The sequence below is a fragment of the Phlebotomus papatasi genome, chromosome 3 (assembly GCF_024763615.1).
Source record: "Phlebotomus papatasi isolate M1 chromosome 3, Ppap_2.1, whole genome shotgun sequence".
Taxonomy (NCBI): Eukaryota; Metazoa; Arthropoda; class Insecta; order Diptera; family Psychodidae; genus Phlebotomus; species Phlebotomus papatasi.
The window spans coordinates 923,649-946,400 of NC_077224.1; the positions used below are offsets into that span (position 1 = coordinate 923,649).

General features: G+C 34.8%; 1 protein-coding gene across 2 annotated transcripts in view; it reads left to right on the forward strand.

Moving 5' to 3' along the window:
- The window catches only part of LOC129806353 (high mobility group protein DSP1-like), a 55,146-nt gene that overhangs the window by 26,065 nt on the left and 6,329 nt on the right, over positions 1–22,752 (forward strand). For both annotated transcript variants that reach the window (XR_008752160.1, XM_055854908.1), the window contains 3 exons: positions 1,980–2,222; positions 17,830–17,993; positions 22,528–22,702. Coding sequence is in view for 1 of the 2 variants with exons in the window: in XM_055854908.1 (XP_055710883.1) it covers positions 1,980–2,222; positions 17,830–17,993; positions 22,528–22,702 (582 nt within the window). In the remaining variant the exon portion in view is untranslated. The remainder of the gene's footprint in view (positions 1–1,979; positions 2,223–17,829; positions 17,994–22,527; positions 22,703–22,752) is intronic.

A 22,752-nucleotide genomic window follows, 5' to 3' on the forward strand; every position in this document is an offset into this window, starting at 1 on the left:
TGTTGATTTTATTGACAACCGCTGAAGGGTCTTCTTCTCTGAATGGGTCCCATTGAAAAGTCAAGTTCAATGTTGTGCATTTCAATTGGCGTGAGTGTGAGAAATGCTATTTATGCGTCATATTGCCGTACAATAAATAATAAGTGGGTGAGAGAGTGAAAGAGATAGAAGGATGTTTTTTTTTTAATTTCCATGTGAAGGAAAAAAAAGGAGGACAAAGAAGGGATTCATAAGTCACCTGATGATGTGAAAAGGGTGTTATTTTGTACTGTGTATACGCCTATTGAATTTCCATGGGAAAATGCTGGATTTTCTCTTTTAACATTCCAATGGTAATTTTTGAAGAATTTTTATTTGAAAAATTTTCCATAAATTTTTGAAAGAAATATATTTTGAGAATGCAATTTGGCGAAAACTGCCTTCTTCAATATTTATGGTTTGGTTCTTGTTGGGCTGTTTAATTTTTTTTAATTTTCTTTTTTTGGATTTTTTTTTGGGTGAATGGGTTGGAAGACAAAGAGGAGCGAAAGACAAACCATAAAATTAATTAATGGAAGAAACCCCGCGAATATTTTTGTTTGGAGTTTTCTTCTTTGTGTTATGCCTTCTTCGGGAGATTCTCTTGGTGCGATTGCAGCCACGAAGGAAAGACGCTCAGAATGCGATGTTGGGTTTAGAGAAGAAATGTGAATAACCCCGTGGTTGCATTCAAGAAAAGAGTTTGAAGCTAAAGAAGAAAAATGATTTAAAAAAATATATATATAATGGTTAAGATGGAGACTAAGAGACTCGAAGAGGGGTGAAAAAAGGTGAAATAGAAGAGAAAAGAGATGGTTGAAGTAAAGAAAAAAAATATGCTCGAATGAAAAATAAAGCAAGAAAGGATGGAGAATCGTGAAGAGTTGGGAGAAAAATGAAGAAACAACGACCGGTTTTTACCTTTCTTTTCTTATGGCCGTGGTGTAAAAAAAAAAGAGCACTTGAAGTGGAATTTCGAATTTAATATCAAAAAAGGCATTTTAGCATTTTTCTCCATACTCGACAATTTTCTCAATTTATCTCTTTTTCGGGTGGAATGCGATCCTGATAAGAATACTCGTAATCGGTTTTCACGATTCTGCTAAAAAACTTTATTAAAATGTTTCATCAAAGATCTGATTTGCTGAAATAGATTTTCGATTTCGAAAGATCATTTTCGAAGTCCGAAAGTTGTTACTTTTTTTCTCATTAAATGTAAATTTAAAAAATTCAAGGTCTATGATTTTAAATAAGAATTTCAAGTTACATTGAACTTGCGAATTTTCTCTGGCCTGTGGCTCTTATAGGTTAGGTCTTACATAACCTCAAACTCTAGAATCTTACCAAATCGCCGAATTATCTTCATTTTATTTAAGTTTTCGACAGTCTGATATTATTATCTTTGAAAGTTATATTAAATTTGGAAATTTTCCATGGCCTCTACCTCTTCTATTTTAGGCCTTACATAACCTTTAAGATATTCTTACGAAATCGAAAAAATAACCTCATTTCATCTAAGTTCTCGACAATCTGATATTGTTAGCTTTGAGAATTAATAAAAGGTCTTGTTAAGTGCTCCATGTTGCCAATGAAACCTTTAAAAAATTAAAAACCTTCAAAAATATTTTGTACATAACCTATAAAATACGAACTTTCCGTTTATACGCATTACTCCATATAAAATGGATATAAAAAAATATCTTTAAAAGTACAAATTTAATAAGTTTCACTACTCACTGGTCGCAGATAGAGAATTTCACAATAAACTTTTCTTTATGCCCTAAAATGGAATATTCACAAAAAAAAAGAAGTTTCTTGTTTATTAAGCACAGTCTCTGTGGAATTTATAATATTTATGTCTTGCAAGAGAAAGGAAAGAGATAAAGAAAAAGATGAAAATTGTACATTTTAATGTGTTACTTAAAGAGATTGTGTGATTTTTTTTTCTTGCGGTTTTGCAGAATCAGCACATTCAGACGCAGAATAATCAGCAAGCTCATCAAAACCAAAACAATCAACAAATACAAATTCATACGCAAAACGCCAAGATGCCGCGAGGTGGTAAAGTCGACGCCAAGCCACGAGGACGTATGACGGCGTATGCCTTTTTTGTACAAACATGCCGCGAGGAGCACAAGAAAAAGCATCCCGAGGAGACTGTCATCTTTGCTGAATTCTCACGGAAGTGCGCCGAAAGGTGGAAGGTCAGTGTTTTGTTGCAAAATGCATTATTCCCTCAATCCCAGCCCAACGCCCCCTTTTTTTCTCACTCACATGCCATGGGATTGTTACGATCGATGTACAATCTTACCCCGACAAAAATGCCTTCACGTGCCTCATTAAAGAGGCTCCCCACAAAGTGTTATTGATGGGACAGTGCCAAAAAAATGTCCTTCAATTTAATTTACACTTCCAACATGGTTCAACACTTGCAATTGACAGAATTGTTAATGGATTGAGATGGAAGATGAGCTCAAGGATATTCTTCAATTTAGGATGAAAATTTTCCAACCATCTTTCATTTCTCGATCTGGTAAAGAAAAAAAAGAAACAATTATTAATCAATCCTGGAATCTTGAAATAAACCATTTTGTCAAATTCTTGAATTCCGAAAATTTGGGCTCAATTCTGCTAGTTCGAAGTTTTTAAAAATATGAAAAATATGAGTTTTTTCTGTCAGTAGTAAGACTATAGGGAAATTCTGTAATAAACTGGCAATTTCATATGACAAACTGAGTTCGAATATCAGGAGAGCTTTTTCGAAAATGCGATTCTGTAGCCGTGACATTGTCAAAAGTCACATATTTGAGATTTTTGGCAATTCAAATGACAATCGTTTTTATTAAACCAATCAACTAAGACGAGAGCTGTATTTGCATAATGTCATTAAATAAAGAGATGTCACTAAAAACAATGAATTGGATTTTCGAACTCACGTGTGAGAATGCCAAAAAAATTACAGGATTCCTTTAATGGACGCCAAACAATGAGAAATGGCAACTTGAAGTTTTCAAAATATTTTTTTTTCAAAGAATATTTCGATTAACCTAGAGTAAGTGTGCCAAATTTCGGCATAGTTGCATGTAAGCACCGAAGTCCTAAGTTTGAAATGCAATATTTTTAATTAGATATTTTTTTTTTATTTCCTTTTCGGGAAGGTTGTGTGAAACCTTGAAAACTAGTTTATCATCTTTGTTAGAAAATTTCAAAACGTCAAACGGAACGAGTTTAATATTTAGTTTAATACGTTTATATGACCCACAAGCCCTGAGATCTTCCGTGTAATTTGTCCTGAAAACCTGAAGAGTAGCATCTCAAATTTACGCGCAGATTCCCGTAGCAATTTGCCCTTCCTGAACTCTTCCAAGGCCTTTTCCACATCATCTTTTTCATAGAAGCTATGGTTTTTTTCTCTGGACATTGTAAAACTCAGAAATTGAAGAAAAAAAAACACAAAATGAATAAGAAATTCAGGAAAGCAAAAGATGTTGCCGGAATAGGCAACACTACCTCACCGGAGAGACGCTCACAAAGTATATAATTTTTTACGCGAAATACAGGATCCAGCTGGGAAATTTTACCCGAAATTTAAAGATTGATTCACTACTAACATAAACAGAAACAATCTTTAATGAAAACTAATCAATTTTCATGAAAAAGACCGAAGGAAAACCTTTTGCACTTCACCACAAATCACAAGACTGGTATAAACACAATCGATCTGTCACATTTTTTGTAAGACTCTTTCCACACTGAGTTTTTACAACGCAATTTAAATTCAAATTATACCTAAAATTTACGGTCTTTGTGTTAATACATCCTAAAATGAATAAATATTAAAAACCAAAATGAATTCATTGACTATTCGAAGATTACATGCATAACTTTTATTAATTTATTTCCATGGCCGAAATTACACTCAAAGTGGCCGAAATTAGAAGCTGGCCGAAATTTGGCACACTTCCCCTATATTTAAAATGAATCAATAAAGAACAAAACGAAATACCATCGTCGTTGTGAATGATTTTATTTTTGAGACCCTGCCTACTTCAAATTCTCTAATTTTCATGAGTTGGTCACCAGTAACACTCACGAAAAAAAATCGACCACTTTGTTCTCCGAATTATTTTTGAGTCACTGGATCATCATTCTGTGAGAAGTGTCACGAAAATATCGCGAGAAATATCACAAAAATGGGCATGGAGAATCACACATAAGTGACAAATTTCGGTATTTTCTCATTTTTAGCACTTCTCACGTTCTTACAAAGTTACATAATTTACCCACAGGATTATGCACCTGACGGGATTATGCACATACAATTATGCAAGTTTGCCTCAAATTTTCAAATTTTTTGAATAGGGCAAAATGAGGAAATTTGGAACCATTTACAATTTGGGACACTTGAGATTTTCTCATTGTTTCAGATGAGCAAAGAGAAAACAATGTCCGCAGAATTAGAAGAAAAAGACGATTAAAAAGAACGAAATTCGTTCTACAGCCGATTTATTCAAAAGAAATCCACAGAAAATGTGCAAGTTTTCTTGATGCATTAATGCCATTTCACGCGTTTTTTTTTCGGTCCCGAAAATGTGCATAATCCTGCGTCTGAGTGTAAATTAGAAATGCCTTTTATGTGTGGCGAAGAATCAGGAATGAGGCTAGTTTATTAATTTAGATGATCTAAGTCTACGACCCAAATAGGAAGAGGCAAATTGAAATTGAAATTTTTCGCCTAATAGCAATAAATGCTCTGCTAAGGCAACCCGAATATTCGAGACGCAATGTTTCGAATATTCAGCGCCTCTGGTGGTGGAGAAGACGACTGTGTTAGAGTTAGTCGATCGTACGATCTCAGTGAGTACGGGCGTCAGTACTTGGTGAGTCGTGAAAGTGTTAGGACGTAGTGCGGAAGGTCGCGACAGTCTGGAGCCCACACTAGTCGATGCATAAGCAGGTCACTCTCAAATATTATAGATATTAGAATGGATTGTTGGTTTGTCCCTTACATTGATTGAAATTAAAAAAAAAACCTAGTCATAAACCCTATAGGAGTTTTATGCCCTAAACACACTTACGACTTAAGCCGAGAGGCGGCGTAACATAATTATAATGAAATAATGATCAGATTACATGTTCATTAGTTTCTGACTAATCCATCTTTCGGATTAAGCCAAGAAATGACTTAGTGAGAAACTGATGGGAATTTAGTCAAGGAATTATTTTATTTATAATTATGCTAAGCCGTCTCTCGGCTTAAGTCGTAAGTGTGTCCAGGGCATTATTCGTAATCTCAATTATTTAAAACATTCCCAAATTATGGTAGACGACATATCATAAAATGTCCAATGAAGATCATTATTTTCCAACTGGTTCGTTACGATCATCAAATTCGGCTTGGAAATTCAAGATCGTTTAAAAGAATCAAATTTTGACCAAAATTGACTGGTTCACATTTCAGTAGGATATTGTGATGATACCTACACTGAGAAAAAGAAGTGGTTGCGATTAACCTTTTTTCGTCATAACTTTAACATTTTGAGTGTAAAAATATATCAACATTTTTAATGTTAATTTTACACCTTTTAAGGGTAAAATCAACATGAAAGAAGGGTAACTTTAACCCATAATACACCTAAAAAGCATAATATTTACACCGATTTCGGATCAATAATGCAGGGTAAAATTAACATTTCCGGAATGTTATTTTAACTTTTTTGGATTTTTCTCAGTGTAATTTCCCAAATTTCATCCAAGCAGAGACAGGAAAACATCCTTGCCTCTACTTAGGCTTGAACTAGGGACCATTGGCTGTCTAAGCGAATGTTCTAACTGATATCGTTTTTTAGACTAGCAGTGAGTTTAAACAATTTGAAGTGCACATGGCAATTGGTTAAGATCAGTATACAGTTTGAAACTTCGTTTCGAGCACTGTGCGAAATCTTTTATATTTCAACAGCCATTTTCGTAAGAGAAAACTTCTAGGGTGCGTTACGATATTTCGGATGAAAGGGAGAAATGCTGAGAATTCTCATATTTCTTCCTGGAGCAATTTGTCACAAGGATTGTGTGGAATTTCTGCAATTTCCCTCTATTTTTATCCTATGAAAATGGATGCATTTAAAAAAAAGAAAGCTCAACTGGAAAAGTACCCGAGAAATTTCACACAATTTTCTGTGCCTAAAAAACATATTTCATCCAAAATATAAATTTATTAAATTGAGATTTAAAGCAAAATTCTCTGTCTCAGCCAAATTGCAATTTAATTTGTCCGTGGACCAATTTGGGTGTGGATCTTCGTTTTTAATTAAATTTGAGTTAAAACAGAACTTGTACTTGTGCTTTTTTTTTTTAATTAAAAACTGCACAGTCAAGTTTTCTTTCAGCCAAAGTGATAAAGTGCAATTTATAGCTAGGATTTCTTTTTTTTTTTATTCTATTCTGTCTCAATTTTCCAACAATTTTCCGCCCTCTGAACACTATCGATCGATATTTTCTCATTCTTGTTTTTGTGTTTCCTCTCATCCTTTTGTCTTTTCTATTTTCCAGTAATATAAACCATGGAGCTTTTCCTTTTTTTTCTCATTTTCTTTGCTCCCCATATCTCGATGTTTCGAGTGCAATTTGAGAGAAATTGTTTTAGGGATAATATTTTTCTTCATCCTTGACCCATAAGGTTTTCCCCTCGAAAGCTTCCTCGCGGGCCAACTTTTCTGCATTTTTCATCAAGGATGGTTCCCTTTGGAGCAAAATTGCACACTAGAGAGAGAGAATTTTATTTTTCTTTAAAAAAAAATTGAGTCTCGTGGTTTCAACTCAATTCATTTCCAAGAGAGAGAGTTACAGACGAAGGATGTTGATGATGATTTTTCTCTGTGGAAATTAAGAACAACTCGTTTGAGCATTTTGTTTTAATTATTCTTTAATTTCACTTTCTAAAGATTAAGTATTTGCACTTTGAGAGCCAATTAAGAAAATTTTTTCGAAGGTATTACCAGGTTCAATCCACAATTTAATGCAATCTCTTAAGGAAACTGTGTCGGATTTCGAATAGTTTGTAATATCGGACACTTCTTTTTCTACTTAAAATTATATGATTTTTTAACCTGTGTAGCATATACCAAAGAATCAAAAGAGCATAGTTTTTACGAGATTACTGTACCGTACACCGAGAAAAATGTGGATGGTAAAATTTACCATCCTCCATACAAAATTCTAATGGCCGGATAGTAAAAAAGTCACCCAGCAAACGCGATATTAAATTAGACTGTCAAAAATTGTAGAATCTATTGCATGGATAGTAAATTCTAATAGCCGGATGGTAAATTCTAATATCCCGGATATTAGATTTTACTAGCCGGATGGTAAATTTTACTGGCAGGATAGTAAATTTTACTAGCCGGATATTAGAACGAAAAATGTCGGAAAAATTTATTTTTCCATATTTCCATTAATTTTTAGCCATTATTTGAGAGCTTGGGGCCCTTCTTGGATGACAATCTCTGTATTTCAAGCCATTTTGATGCGTGAAAATCTTTTTCCAACATTGATGACTACGCCGAGATTTGAACACGCGACCTTTGTGATGACAGTCGAGCATCTTCCAGCTGCGCCACGAACTCCTATAATGTATTCAAAGCATATCGGGAACCGTTGCATCGACACCCACGATATTCCAAAATGACATTCTAACAGCAGGATGGCAAATTTTACTGGCTTGGATAGTAATTTCAATCCAAATTACTATCCCCCGTTAAAATTTACTATCTTCCAGTTAAATTCTAACATCTAATATGCGGCCAGTAAAATTTACTACCCGGATATTAGAATCTAAGAGAGGTCAAGGTAAAATCTAAAGGAGGATAGTAGATTTTACCATCCGGCTATTAGAATTTACTATCCATAGGATAGTAAATTTTAAAATGTCAAGATGGTAGATTCTAAAGGAAAGTTTCTATGGAGGATGGTATTTTCTCCTATCTTTTGAGACAGTAGAATTTAAAGACACGATTTGTTGAAAATACCATCCAAATTTTTCTCGGTGTACAGTGTACACAGAAAACAATATTCTGTAAAATTGTTTGTGAATACCTGGGGACTTATGGAATGCTTGTAAGTCGCATAACGCGCATAACCCACCAAATGGTTCGTAAAAGTTTGTGCATTTTTTCCAGTAACATTGTTCTTAAGATGGTCACTTGATGAGCTTTTTTTGTTCTTTTATAAACATTTGTTCGTAAATGTTCGTAAAATTTTGTCATTTGTTCGTAATTTTTTGTTTGTCTGGCAACAAATTTACGAACAAATAGGGTGGTGAATATATTTTATAATAATATTGTCCAAAATAATTGAGTTTGGGCCTTTTCAAGTAGGTGGCAAAAAGTGGTTATTTTTGAATTTTTAATAAAAATATGTTTTTTTAAGCAATCCGCTGTTAAATTGAAGGACTATTAGTCTGATATATCTATAGACAACATATCTAAGAAACTTTGTGTCAAATTTAAGTTACTTTATAATAAGGGTTTAAAAAATTATAATTAGATTAACTTCAGTTTTTCCTAAAAGTGGCGATAAGTGGTTACTCCACCCTACGAACAAATGACAAAATTTTACGAACATTTGAGCTTATGGTAGCTGAGATTCTTTACAGGTGACCTCGAAATGCGTGCAACTCAGGGTGCTTGCAACTCGGAATGCGTGAAAATTCGATTGTGAGTTGAATTTTGGGGGTAAAGAATCGCGTCGAGTAAACTGTTCTCGGCAGTCGAAATGGATGAAATTGGCTCGACGCGATTTTTTACCCCCAAAATTCAACTCACAATCGAATTTTCACGCATTCCGAGTTCCAAGCACCCCGAGTTGCATGCATTTCGAGGTCACCTGTAAAGAATCTCAGCTACCATAAGCTTATCTGGGCTTATCACTGGTCATTTTCTATTTTAAATAGTCTGAATGGGGAAGGCCAACAAAAGAAAGAAAAGTTCATTGAAATCGGTTAATAAACATAAGAGATAGAGTCCGGTCCATATGGGTATAGTAAGGGTCGGGGTACAGTGGGTTGGGGTAGAGACGGATGGGACCTATCATTAGAAAGATCTTGCTCTCAGATACAATATATGCTAAAATTTCATCGAAATCCCTTTATAAATACAGAAAATGCAGTCCGGTCAAGACATTTTTGATTATAGCTCGGGTCAGGGAACATCAAGGGAGGAGTGCGACCCATCGTTGGAAAGGCCTCGATCCCAGCTACAACATATTAAAATTTAAAGAAAAAGCATCGTCTATTTTTCAAAATATTCGAAATTGATTAATCGAAAATCGATTTTTCGATTAATCATACCTTCGATTAAATCGGATAAAATTGGGGTGTCACAAGGGTTGTAGTGCTCCACGAGAGCTTTGCAAAACACCATTTTTTTTTTGCATTCTTATAATTAGAACCGGAGATATGACCATTCAAAAATTCAATTTTTGACCCCTTCTAGCTCGGGTCAGGGGGTCGGAGGGGGTGAAGTTTGGTATCGATCGAAAGCTCCTAGCCCCAGCTATAACATACTAAAACTTGAGATCAATCGATGCCATAGGGGCTGAGTTATCGAAAAACAAAATTTGGGGGTGTTCCAAAATGGCGGAAGGGGGGGGGTGGGGGTGGATTTGACATCATCAACTTCTAGCGGCCCAATGACTTTTAACCTTTGCCGAAAACCGCTTGTCGATATCTCTTTCCGTTCTCTCTCCAGAAGTCGAAATGTAACGGACGGGACGGGACGTCTACGAAAATCGATTTTTGGCGCACATGATTTTCGTGATCTATGAGTGTCAAAACGTGTACATCCAAAATTTAGGTCCGATCTGACGAGGTCGGATTTCACCTGTGACCACAAAAGTTAAGATTGTAAAGTAAAGAATCTCAGCTAAAAATAACTTTAGGTAGTCAGAAAAAATTATTTTCTTTATGGGACACCGGTGTTCCAATGGTCCTTAAAGGGTTAAATATGGACATAAATTTCTCTAGTGTGTAGAGGCCATTAAGGAAGTATCCTTTTTTGACAATGATTCTTTAGGAGAGATCTCCGATGGACCTTTTTTTTACAAGTTAATACTTGGGATGGTCCATGTTCTATTGCAACAATTTTAGATGAGTAAAAATTATTTTTGAATCCAGGGATTGTCCCTCAAACTAATTTTGCAAATTCACTCACATGTACCCCATGTACCCTTCTATTGACTTTCAATTTTGAATCCATTTAGTTGGGCTACTTTCCTGGGGGAACGACGGGGAAAGGGGGTGGATATTTTTTGATATTTGCGTGTGAATTTTCCAAGAGCCAGGATGCTGCTATTGTAATGGGTTGGCAAATCTGTGAGAGCGCAGTGTTTGCTTTTAATTACTTCATTTTGACTCTAAAATATATTTGTGGATTGGATTGAGGGTGAATTGAGGGGCGGGGTTGGATGGTTTGGGGTAAATTGGAGGGAGGATGGAGGGAGGGTATTTTCAGAGAGCAATGGGGGTTGGATCGATGGCGAAAGATGTGTTTTCTTGGGAGGAATTGCAACCCCCTTTTATAGAGGAGAGGGGGGTAGGGTTATCAAATAGAAAAGTATGAGAAAAGAAGGTGCCAGGTTGAATTCTGGGGAAAAAATGAATGAAAATTTCTTGCAATTTTTCCTCTCCACTATATAAGGCACTTTTCCATCCCCCCCCCTGGCATCCCTCAAACTCCCTCCATCGCCCTTTAATAATGTAATATTTGCACACTCTCCCCGAACCCTTGGGGGCTTGCTTGGTGGTGAGGGAGAGGGAGATTTGGGGGGATGAATTTGAGGGAACGCGCGAGGGATTTATGTGGGTGGGATTTTTGGGCGGTTGGGATGATGGAGGGTGAGTTTAGGACTGGGGATTGGCTGGTACTGCTGTGGGGCCGCTTCTGCTGACGATACACAAAATGGTGTGAGTTTTTCAAAGATTTGCGATTGCGCCCTGATTTTCTCATTTCACGCGAAGCCCTCTGCTGCTCGATGGGTGCCTCTTTTTTTTACCACCCCAAAAACCTCCCCTACCACTCAAAAAAAAAACATATTTGGAATGGTGCAGAATTTCCAAGTTTCAGCCCTTTTCTATCTCTGGGGATGGTATGTTGCGTTTTTTCCCCCGTGTGGAGGGTGTCCAAATATCTGCAATTTTTTTTGACACTCACCTTTCATTCATTTTGCGTGACAAATTGGTGCTGAAAAAAAATGTTTGTGGAGACTATTTGTTATCAAGGGGTCTATTCACGTTATCGTGCATGTTCCCCTTTAAAAGATATGAGTTATTTTTATGTTTTTGGCAAAAGGGAAGTAGGGGAAAGGCTCATAATTTTGTCCAGTTTCTTATTTTGGACACTTTGAGGGTAAAATTGGACACTAAAAGTAAATTGATTAAAATGATGGATTTTTATTCCAATATTTGATGAATAATGAATTCTATCTAAATATTTGTTCTTTTTGGAAGATTTTAACACTAAATGTGTTTTCGGAGAGGGAAACTCCGTCCGGATGCGGCAACACTGTTTGTGGAGTTTTCAACCCAAGATCAAAAACTACCTCTTCTTCAGAGCTTTCGACACTCTCCGTGTCATCCTCAGTGTCGAAAGCTCTGAAGAAGAGGTAGTTTTTGATCTTGGGTTGAAAACTCCACAAACAGTGTTGCCGCATCCGGACGGAGTTTCCCTCTCCGAAAACACATCTATTATCTACACGGCAATTTTTCTACAGTTTAACACTAAATACGTTAAATTTTGAATATGATTTGAGTTGAAATTGCTTTATTGAAAATTCAGTGTGAGCAATTGCTTACGAGAAATATGACAGAACTTCGTGTTTACTTCAGTCTTATTTAGCTGTGGTGAAGTACTAACAATGTTTCTTCGCTTTTTTGGGTGATATTATTGAATATTCATTGAATATTGTGTTGATTCACGTTAATGGTGATTTGTACATTTGACCTGAAGTGAGATTTGCCTTGTGAATTAGATTTTTCGTGTCAAAAATGGGATTTTTTTAAGACATTTACCAGTGAAGTGATGGTTCTTATTTTGGACAGGTGTTTTTCTCACGAAATTTCGTGAAGTTTTAGCTTTTGTAATGACTTGGTTGGAAAAATGCCTGGAGAAATAAAGGAGCATCATCTCTACGAAAGAGATGTAGCGAGAAATATCTTGAAAGGCTCCCGGAAAGGCCAGGGAATGCGCGAATCCGCGCGTACTTGGATTACCGGAGTCCACTCACTTTAATGAATGATATGGAAAGTTTCCGGGCTTCTTGTGACATTCTACGGTTCTCTTACATGAACAAAAAGAGGACTTGGTAAGATTGGTTCATGAAATGAAGAACAATGGGCATCCTATTGAGGCAGATTAGCTGTCCATATTTACAGCCAAATTGTCCAAATTAATAACCAAGTTGTCCAAAATAAGAGTCAAATTCACCTCTACATATCAATTCATTTTTAAACGTATTAAAACTAATGTTAGTAAAAATAAGACGATAAATAGCTTGCCAAGTTTCTAAACAATCCTTCTGAAAAGAGAGTAACAAAAAAAGTAAATTAGAATTGAAAATATCGCACTTCAAACTTGGAACATTGATGCTTATAAGCAGACTGGTCAAAATTATGAGCCCTTACCCTAATATATAAATTTTTGGAATAAATATGAGAGAATTGGAGTTTATTGTTTAGAAAGGAAATAAATGCGTGTGCGACCCCTTTAATGTGGAGATTTCTCTACACCATCCCCCCCCTTGAGGATACTCTTAAAATTTTGCTGTCTCTGTCGAGAGGGGTTAAAACTTTTCCGGGATTTTATTGATGGATGAACACATAAATACAGAATATATACAAAATTTTACAAACACACACCCACACATACATTGCCAAAAATTCTGGGAAGGGCAGAAGAGAATGTTGCCATAATTGGGATGAGGGGGAGGAGGAGGAGGAAACAAGGAGAGAAAGACAGAGAGAGAGAATGTGAACAAATTTTCCAATGGTTTGGGGTTTGAAGGGTGGTAAAATGGGGCGATATTTCAGTTATCGTTGGCATATCGTTGTACATTCGGTGCTCATTCGGGTGCACAGTAAGCTTCCCAAAAAAGTTTTCCGAAGCATGCCGAAAGAGAAGGTTATAGGTCACCCCCAATAATGCTAAACCATGGGCTAGAGTGAGATGGATGCGTGTGAGTAGTTGCTGATTCTGCTCTCTTTCAACTTCCTTTCAAAAATCAATGGAAACACGGCCAACCACACCACGCGCGTCACTTCTGAAATATTACTAAAGTCCCTTCGAAGAGAGGGTGAGACATAGTCATTTTGTTCCCCATCTCTCTCGCGAATTAAAAAACACCCCCAACTCAGCCCAAACCCCAAAAACTGAGAGAAATTCATCACCCATTCTCTCAATTGTGCACCATAAATTGAAACTCCCCCATTTAGATTTCTCGCCCCAAAAGTGGCTTTTTGGATACTACAAGGGTGGTTTTTTTCTCCCCATTCCATTCTAGCGTAACAGCAAACTTGCAATTTTCACCAACAAGATCAAAAGAAAAACTTTGCCTTTGACACTTTTCATTGACCTCTCGTTTATAATAAGGTGGAAAGGGACAGAAATATTGAGATGTCATGGAATTTTTTGGAGACTTTATTATAAAAGATCTTTTACGATGAATTGCTTCTTTTAAAGTAATTAGTATTTTTTTTATTCCATTTCATTATAAATGACTAAACGAATTATTACGAAAAGAACATTCTGAAAGGTAATAATTGCAAATTTCTGGACGATGTTTCACATTAATTTAATAAAAAAATGGTGGAGATTTAAGCCACTAGGGCAGACCTGAGCTAAAAGAAAAGCCGAAGTGAATTTGGTGGTGCCTGTTGGTATTCTTCGAAATATCGCGAAAATTCACGTAGAGAAAATGAGAGGTTTTTTAATGTGAAAATTGTTTAATTCCTTAGAGTTAAGTCATTTTCACATGAGAATGCTTTTAATAATTTAGTTGAATATAGTTATTTGGGTTAATTGTGAATAATTATCGATATTACAACAAAAATATTGGGATGAAGTTTTGGGCTGGAAGACTCGTATTTTTTTTTAGCTGTCCCAAAATTCAGGATAGGTTTGAGAAAAACCCTTTTGTACAACACTATTTTGGTTAATAAGGAATGCAAAAGTACATATTACAAGAAGGGACATGACCTGCTAATAAGCATAAAATAGAGAAGAAAATATTTTGTAGAATTTAAGAGATTTTTTGCAACCGCAGCGCCGCCAGATGTTTGTCAAGTGAGTTATTTGTGTCTCTATCTCTCTCTCACAGTTGAATTGCGCGCGATTTAAGCTTTCCATTTGAAGTGATATTTGCATTTAATTTTTTTGTATTTCTGCAAGATTCAAGTAAAAGGATGTGTAGTGAACAGCTATCCATCTTCCGACAAAGATATCAAGAAGACAATTTCTTTCTATAGTTTTTATTTCTGTTATGTCTTTTTGGCGCAAAAATATTTATCATAGCACCGTGAATGAGCGGGATTAGTGTTACCAGTATGGCAATCTGTAATTTCCATTAAAATTATCAGCACAACATTTCCGATCTTACACGGATTTTAACGAGCACAGGTCTGCACTAGGGGAAAGTACTCTCCCTTCACTGAGAGAAATCCGAAAAACTTAAAATAAAATTCCGGAAATGTTAATTTTACCCTGCAGTATTGATCCAAAATCGGTGTAAATATTACCATTTTTAGGTGTTTTGGGGGTTAAAGTTACCCTTTTTCATGTTAATTTTACCCTTAAAGTGTTAAAGTTATGAGGAAAAAAAAGTTAATCGCACCCTCTTTTTTTCTCAGTGTTCGAACGTTCACACCTTCGAATAATGTGAATTATCTTATATTTTTACTTACGCATTTTTATTAAGTATTAGTTAGCTTATCATCAATTTATTGATAATTACGTGATAATTTTGTGTAATGCCCAACGCACAATAACTTTTGTTTAGTAAACATGTTTTTGACATTTCAACGAGAGTGAGTGAGATCTAGATCTAGTCATCTTGCTCATTCTCATGGGAAATTTTGAAAACATGTTTACAAACAAAAGTTATTGTGCGCTGGTCATAAGTCTCTTAGGAAAAATAAATAAAATTTACATTATTCGAAGGCTTAAACGTTCGAATGGAGAGTACTTTCCCCTACATTTTAAAATGAATAAAAATGTAGACATAGCTTTGGTTCCCTATTTCGGCCACCTTTATTCTCATAGTTCCTTGCCCTTCAGGAATTCTTCCAATGCCTTTTTCACGTCATCTCTTTTGTCGAAGCTACATTTTTGTTATTCTTTTGCATTGTATAATCTCTAAAGTATGTAAAAACTACAGCTTCATGGAAATTCGAGGAACAAATAAGGTGGCCGGAATTGCAAGCTGGCCGGAATTTGACACACTTACCCTAAATAAAATTATTAATTATAAAAGAGCAAAAACCTGAGAAATTGCTTGAGAAAACAATGATAAATATAAATCCTAAACAGGGGTATACACGTGCCATAGCGTGTGTGACAACAAATCAATAAATTCGTGAAATTTCTCCCCAAAACATTCTCATAGAGAGCTCCTGCTGCTGTAATTTACGACATAGGTCGCATTTTAGTCCTCCCCAAAAAAAAAGCCCAAAAAAGAGAGAATGGGATGAATGTGAGTGAGACTTTTGGAGCGCAAAAAGCTTTACACCCACATTCTCAAACACTTTTCTCCCCATGTACCCCCTGCCCCCCCCCATCATGCCCAAAAGCTCAATTTCCCACTCATTTTCACCGTCAGGAAATGAAATGTACAACTTCAAGTTGAAGCAATTAAGAGGAATTTTCCTAATTTTTCCCTCTTTAAAAAAGTTCCAAGCACTTTCTCACACAGGGGAACTTGTATTAAGGCAATTTTACATTTTTAATTAGCACACATTCACCTTCACATCATACTTGATTGGCATATTGCCAGTTTTTTTTATGAACATCTATCAGATTTTTAACTACATGTCGTAAAAGACATTTTTAACATTTTTACAGAGATAATTATGCTTGAATGAAAATAAAAGGTATCGTTATTTAGTAATTAAAAATTTAGTACAGACATGTAGTAATGCAACAAGCAATTATAGAAATTCATAATTTTTCCGGCTAAGCACTCAAGGACAAAAAAAAACAATATGATGAACAAAAAACCAAAAATATTAATTTTAAGTTACGAATGAATTCAAAAATTTGTACTAAAACTAAATCCTAAGTGCGGTAAACTTTAGTACAATAATGTGAACATAGATATCGAAAAGTATAATGGCTTCGTAATACCTTTTAGTTAGTTCAGGAAAATTTCATAAAATCAAAATTCACATACAGTAAGGTGAGGTAACCGGATCGTTTTCCGAAGAGTGCTACTTAAACGCTTGTTTTTGGACTGATGAAATTCTTTTTTACTTCTTCTAAATCCATAGAATTTTTCACAGTTTCATTCAGAAACATAATATAAAAAAATTATGAAAAATATTAAAGAAAATGTATAAAATATTGATAATACTGAAATAAATCAGCATGCATTAACTGGGTCGCCTTTTCGCTAATTCACTTTTAATTAAACCTTTGGATTTGGAATACTTTTTTCACAAGGAAAAAACAATAAATGTTTTCAATCAACCAACTGTCATTAGCGAAAATGTCACTGCTAGAAAATTTTTAGTGAAGAACCCACCTGGCACGAGATTGAAATGAGTCGATTACACTCACTTATTTAATGGATAAAAATATTACTTTTGCTTTTTCTCAAACTTAAATAGTTATGTTATGTTATTGTAGTGAAGAAGGTCCTCAGATAAGTCCTGACTGAGTTAGAAATTGATTTTGAACAACAGGGTTATTTGGGACATATTCTTCGCTTTTAATATTCTTTTTTAATTATTGGAAATATTTTAAATAAAATATATCAACCATATACGAAAATAACGTTGTATCATTTCTATTAATGGTTCTTTTTTTTAGATCAAAAGGTAAAAAGGGTCCAGAATGCGTATCTCTCAATCGAATTCGGTAATTTTGGGCTCGTTAGAAAGGTCTTGGAATTTCTGACAAGACTGAACCGGTTCCAATTGACTATCCAACCGTTTGTAAATTGATAACTAATAATAACTGATGTATACCAATATAACTAATGTACTAAAAAATAGTTTTATGTTATTCTTAAACTATTTTGGACTCATTTTTAAATCATTTCAAAATCGGCTGTTTGCCGGTAAGTCAAAAACAAAAAAAAAATTCTATTGGAAAAAAATGTCAAATCTTTGATCTTCTAAATAATATAGGGGAAAGTACTCTCCCTTCGAACGTTCATGCCTTCGAATAATGTGAATTTTATTTAAGTTTTTCTAAGAGATTTAAGGATTTCTATTAAATATTAGCTAGCTTATTATCAATTATAGATAATTATATGATGATCATGTTGAAACGTCTTCGGAAAAGTAAAAGAAAATCAGGTTATTCGAAGGCATGAACGTTCGAAGGGAGAGTACTTTCCCCTATTAAGAATGATTTTAAAGTAAATAAAGACGATAAACTGTCTACAAGGTTCTGAGCAACACTCTTTCAGAAGAAAGAATTTATTTTATTCAATTTGAATTTAAAATATTACATTTCAAACTTAAGACTTTGACGCTTGCATGCAACTATGCCGAAATTTGGCACACTTACCCTAATGTTATTTTTTTGTTCTTTTGGACTTTTGCAGACAATGTTGGATAAGGAGAAGAAGCGATTCCACGAGATGGCTGAGAAGGATAAGAAGCGCTATGATCTTGAGATGCAGAACTATGTTCCACCGAAGGGTACGGTTGTTGGACGTGGCAAGAAGAGGAAGCAAATTAAGGATCCCAACGCACCCAAGAGATCACTGTAAGTAAATCATGAATAAATTGTTTTCCATATATATTTTGAAGGGAGGGGGATGGTTGTAAGGGGAGCAACAGTAATGGGAAGGATGCAGAGAAGACTATCCCTAATCCTGTGATTTCTCATTTGAGGGAAAAGGAAAAGTAAGAGAGAGCTTTTGTGGCTTGTGTTGCTATTTTTTTTTGCCTTTTTGGTTTTCCAGCAGAGTGAAGATTAACTGTGGGAATTTGATTGAAAGGAGGGGAAGGGGGGTGTGGAATAGGTTAAAGCTTAATCTCAGCACCAATCGGATTTCTTAAGGCTTAAGCATCCTGTACTCAATTACGTCAATTAATTCATATAACGGAGATTTCTCAGGAAATTGTACGGAAATATTGAGTGATTTTCCTTTTATCCAAAAGGACTTTTGACTTGCAATTTGTCTGACTTTTGAAGATGCTATCTTGAAGTCCACTTTACAGATATTTCTTTTCAGTATCTAACTTGAGGATTTCTTTTGGAGAAATCCTGTGAAAAGGTTCACTCTGCATACAGTTTGAAATTTGAATGAGAATTTATTTCTCGTTGCAAATTAAATTAAATTAAATGTTTAATATTCGATATTTGTGTAATTTAATGAAAAGTGACGTCAAAAATTTGTTTTAAAGCATTACATTTCAGGTATTAAAAAATATTGTCAATTTGTTGTGCATTTTATGTGCACCAAAAATTCAAGTTTTCTATTATTAAAAATTTAAAATTCAATAAAAACTATATTATAATCCCTGAAGCCAATAGCACCTATGTGGGATTAAAGTTCTGTTTAGTCGGATATTTCATTGTGGTTTAGTATCATGTCCAAGGATTGATGGAAACATCGTGGAATAGTAGGGGAGACTGGGGCAAAATGTCACAAAACGGATATTTTATTATTTTTTTACAAGCTACTCGAGCGCTTCAAAAATTTCTAATTAGCGCAGTTATATAGGAAATTTACCGCTCTACAACTTTGCTAAAGTAATTTCCTCTATTTTGTAAGGAAATACGTTTATCGAGCCAATTTCTAAAAGGTAATTTTGTGACTATTCTCAAAAATGCTGGGGCAAATAGTAACAGACATTGGGTATTATCATATTTCGATTCGCTTCATTGCGGGCTTCCGTGAATTTAAAAAAAAATACCTAGAGGACATATTTTCATAGAAAATTTATTCATCTACACCTTTGTAAAACATCGTTTTCTCTACGAGAAAAGTGAGAAAACGAGAAAAGCGCTTTTCAAGCTATTTTTGAAAAAAAAAAAACAAAAGACTGCAAATCGTTTGAGCAATGCAAACAACAAGCGGCGAGACATGATAATGACGTTTCTTTTCGCCGTGAGACATCAGAAATTGATTCGCTTTTTTGTTACTTTCTGCTCTATACCTTTTGTTACTTTTTACCCCAAGTGGTCATTTTTAATAAGAGAATTTCTGGAAAAAAGAACTTTTGTGAAATTCTAAAATAGATAGCGGATTCGTATTCAAAAAATCCAAATTATTTAGAAATATTCACCAATGCATCAATTTTGGAAAATAAGTAGGTAATAATTGTTATCTTCTGCAAGGAAAATATTTCAAAAATAGGGCTAAAAATTTCGATATTTTTTATTTTCTAAATTCCTTGTTCAAATTCTAAGAAACTTACGACATTGAAGAAGGTCCATGGAGGCTATCTATAGAAAAAAAATTGAGCCGCTATCTTTTTTAGCTTGGAAGATATTGAATTTTGAATTTTTCGATTTGTGACTTTTTGCCCCAGTCTCCCATATTATTAAATTATGAATGTCATTAAATTATCACTAGCTTATGTTAGTTTTATTAAAAAAGATCATTAATGGCCTGCAAAACCCAAAAACATGAAAAGTTTGTATAATTGTAAATTGTCTATCTCTATCGTGTACCTTTGTGACAAAGTAACCTATTAAAACTTACGAACGTACAATAATTCTTATTTTGTAAACAAGGTAAATTTAGCGAGTCAGTCAAAACTAGTTGATTTGTTTCACTTGCACTTTTTATGCAGTATTAACGACGATGCAAAACTAATTGTTCATGTTATAAGTCATTAAATTGATAAACAAGGGGTCATTAAAAAATGAATTGTTAAGTTCATTATAACTTCAAGACATAGCATAGGATTATTATTGGCCACGCTTATTAATACTTCTGAAAACATAGACTATAGCAGTGATAATTGTGTCTCCTGAAAAATGGCAGAAAATTAGTTGGCCCCTTGTAATTTCCAAGGAGCGATATGTTCCTAAAAAATGCCTATATGGACATTGCGTCATAGTACGAAAATACCGTTGAATCCATCCTAATAATGGGTTTTCAAGATCAAAGGATAAAAAGGCACTATAGACCGTATTTATTAACCGAATCGGATCATGTCTGGGCTCGTTGGAAAGGTCTTGGAATTCCCGATTCCAATCGACTATGTACCGGTAATGAACCGGTTCATAACCGATTACTAATTTTTATCCAAAATTCAATTACATTAGGGGGAAGTGGGGCACCTTTGAAATTGGGGTTTTTTCACCTAGTTCTAAATAAAATCGTGCCTGATCGTGATATAATTTAGGTGCACAAACAGAATGAGAAGCTAAATTGCATTGTGATACGACTCAATTCCATTTAAACATAGGAGAAAAATTCCAATTCCAAAAGTGCCCCACTTCCCCCTACGTCTAAGCTATTTTGGTTGATGTTTTGATTGATTTTTAAAACGGTTCAAAACGGTTGTGAATCGGTAAACGGTATGTAAATGATGTGGAAGTACTTTTGTGACATAGCATCAAAGTCACGAGTTCGAACATTCAGTAAAGCATAAATGGGACGCTACTGAAATAACTTTTTCAGGATAACGAATTATATGGTTTAGAAGAATTCCGCTATTTGAGATAGTTAAAACCCAAAAGAATAAATATAAAACATAAGTTACTTTTAACTCTTTCCGGACCACAACATATCCAGCGAACGAATATCAGTAAAACTCACTTTATTGTAAGTCTTAGTGGTCAAATATGATACTTTTGTAGAGAAAGATTTTTTTCCGCCTTTGGGAAATTGGAAAACTCATGGGTACTCTCGTCCCCAAAAGAACGAAAAGGAGACAAACTTCAATTTTCTAAAAACCTATAATATCAGTTTTGTGAATTATTTTTGCTTGTCAAATGACTCCTTTACAATGTTGATCACTAAAACAAGAAGTATTATTGACCAATATCTTGTGGGATGTCCAGGAAGTGGTCAAGAAGACACCAAATTCCTGATTGTAAACAGATTCCTCAAAATATTTCACACAAAAACACTTTAAAACACATTTCTCTCAACACGCGATGTTATTGCAGATACATTAAGTTTTCTCAAGAACCAAAAAAACACTTCCTGGACAATCAGAATTCACCAAATTCAGGAAGAATAGGAAAAATTACCCTGAAAACAGTCTCCCGCGCTGCCAAATTTGTTACAAGGTTGGTGTCAAAAAGCAAATGGCGGGCATTGGCAGGATAACCTTACATTTGACCTCAAGATTTTTGGGGACGAGAGTACCCATAAAGTTTGAACAAGTTTTTTGACAATTTAAGAAAAAAATGTTTTTCGAATGTATGTAATCTGTAATTGTTAGTTATCATACTTATTGGCCCCGAGAGGTTTTTCCTTATTCTGGTCTAGAAATATCAAAAATGTCACAATATCTGAAAGGAAGCAGAAAATCGAAAATTCACGATTTTTGACCAAAAATATCTAAGCTCAGGAGTTAATTGGAATCCTGCAAAAAATATCCTAGATATGGACATCCTTATAGTTTGTAATTATCCAGAAGGATAGGATTTTTATCGATTCTAGATAGTCTAAAAAAATTGTTGTTTCCATGGGTACCCAGAGTCCCAAAGGAGACGAAAGAGTTAACAGAGTGTTTATACTTTTATCACAAAAGATTTATGGAGAGGGCGTTATCACACTTGCACATTAAAATTTTAATGTGAATCACATTAATTGTCGCTCGTGAGCGTCCAAATATGTTATTTGTGTCTTTGAGTCACTTAATATGTGGGGCTTTTCTATTTATTGATAAAGAAGTGGACTTGGCCTGCAAAAATAAGTTTAAATTTACCTAAAGCATAAATATTTTTCACATTAAAAAATTAATGAGAAAATCACATTAATTTTTCGCATTAATGCTATAAATCAATTTATATCAAATTTTGCGGGCCAAGTCTACCTTTTTATCAACAAATAGATCAAATTTTGAATATAAAATGATTCAAACACACAAATTACACATTTGGACTCTCACCAGCGACAATTAATGTGAATCATATTAAAATTTTAATGTGCAAGTGTGATAAAACAAAGCTAAGTTACATTATATTCATTGGACTTTGAAATGAAAGCTACTTGATCTCTGTCTTGTAAATGAGGCATTTCTTGATGGATACCTCAGGAGTTTCTCGACAAAAAAAATTGGTAGCAATCTGCCCGGAAAGATCATTAATGGGAGATTGTTGATTTCAGGTCGGCTTTCTTCTGGTTCTGCAACGACGAACGCATGAAGGTGAAGGCTCTCAATCCCGAGTACGGTGTGGGAGACATCGCCAAAGAGCTGGGTCGCAAATGGTCAGATGCTGATCCTGAAGTCAAGTCCAAGTATGAGGCTATGGCTGAGAAGGACAAAGCACGATATGAGCGGGTAAGGAGAAGTTTTGAAGGTTTTTTTTTTGTGAAAAGTTTATTGACTTT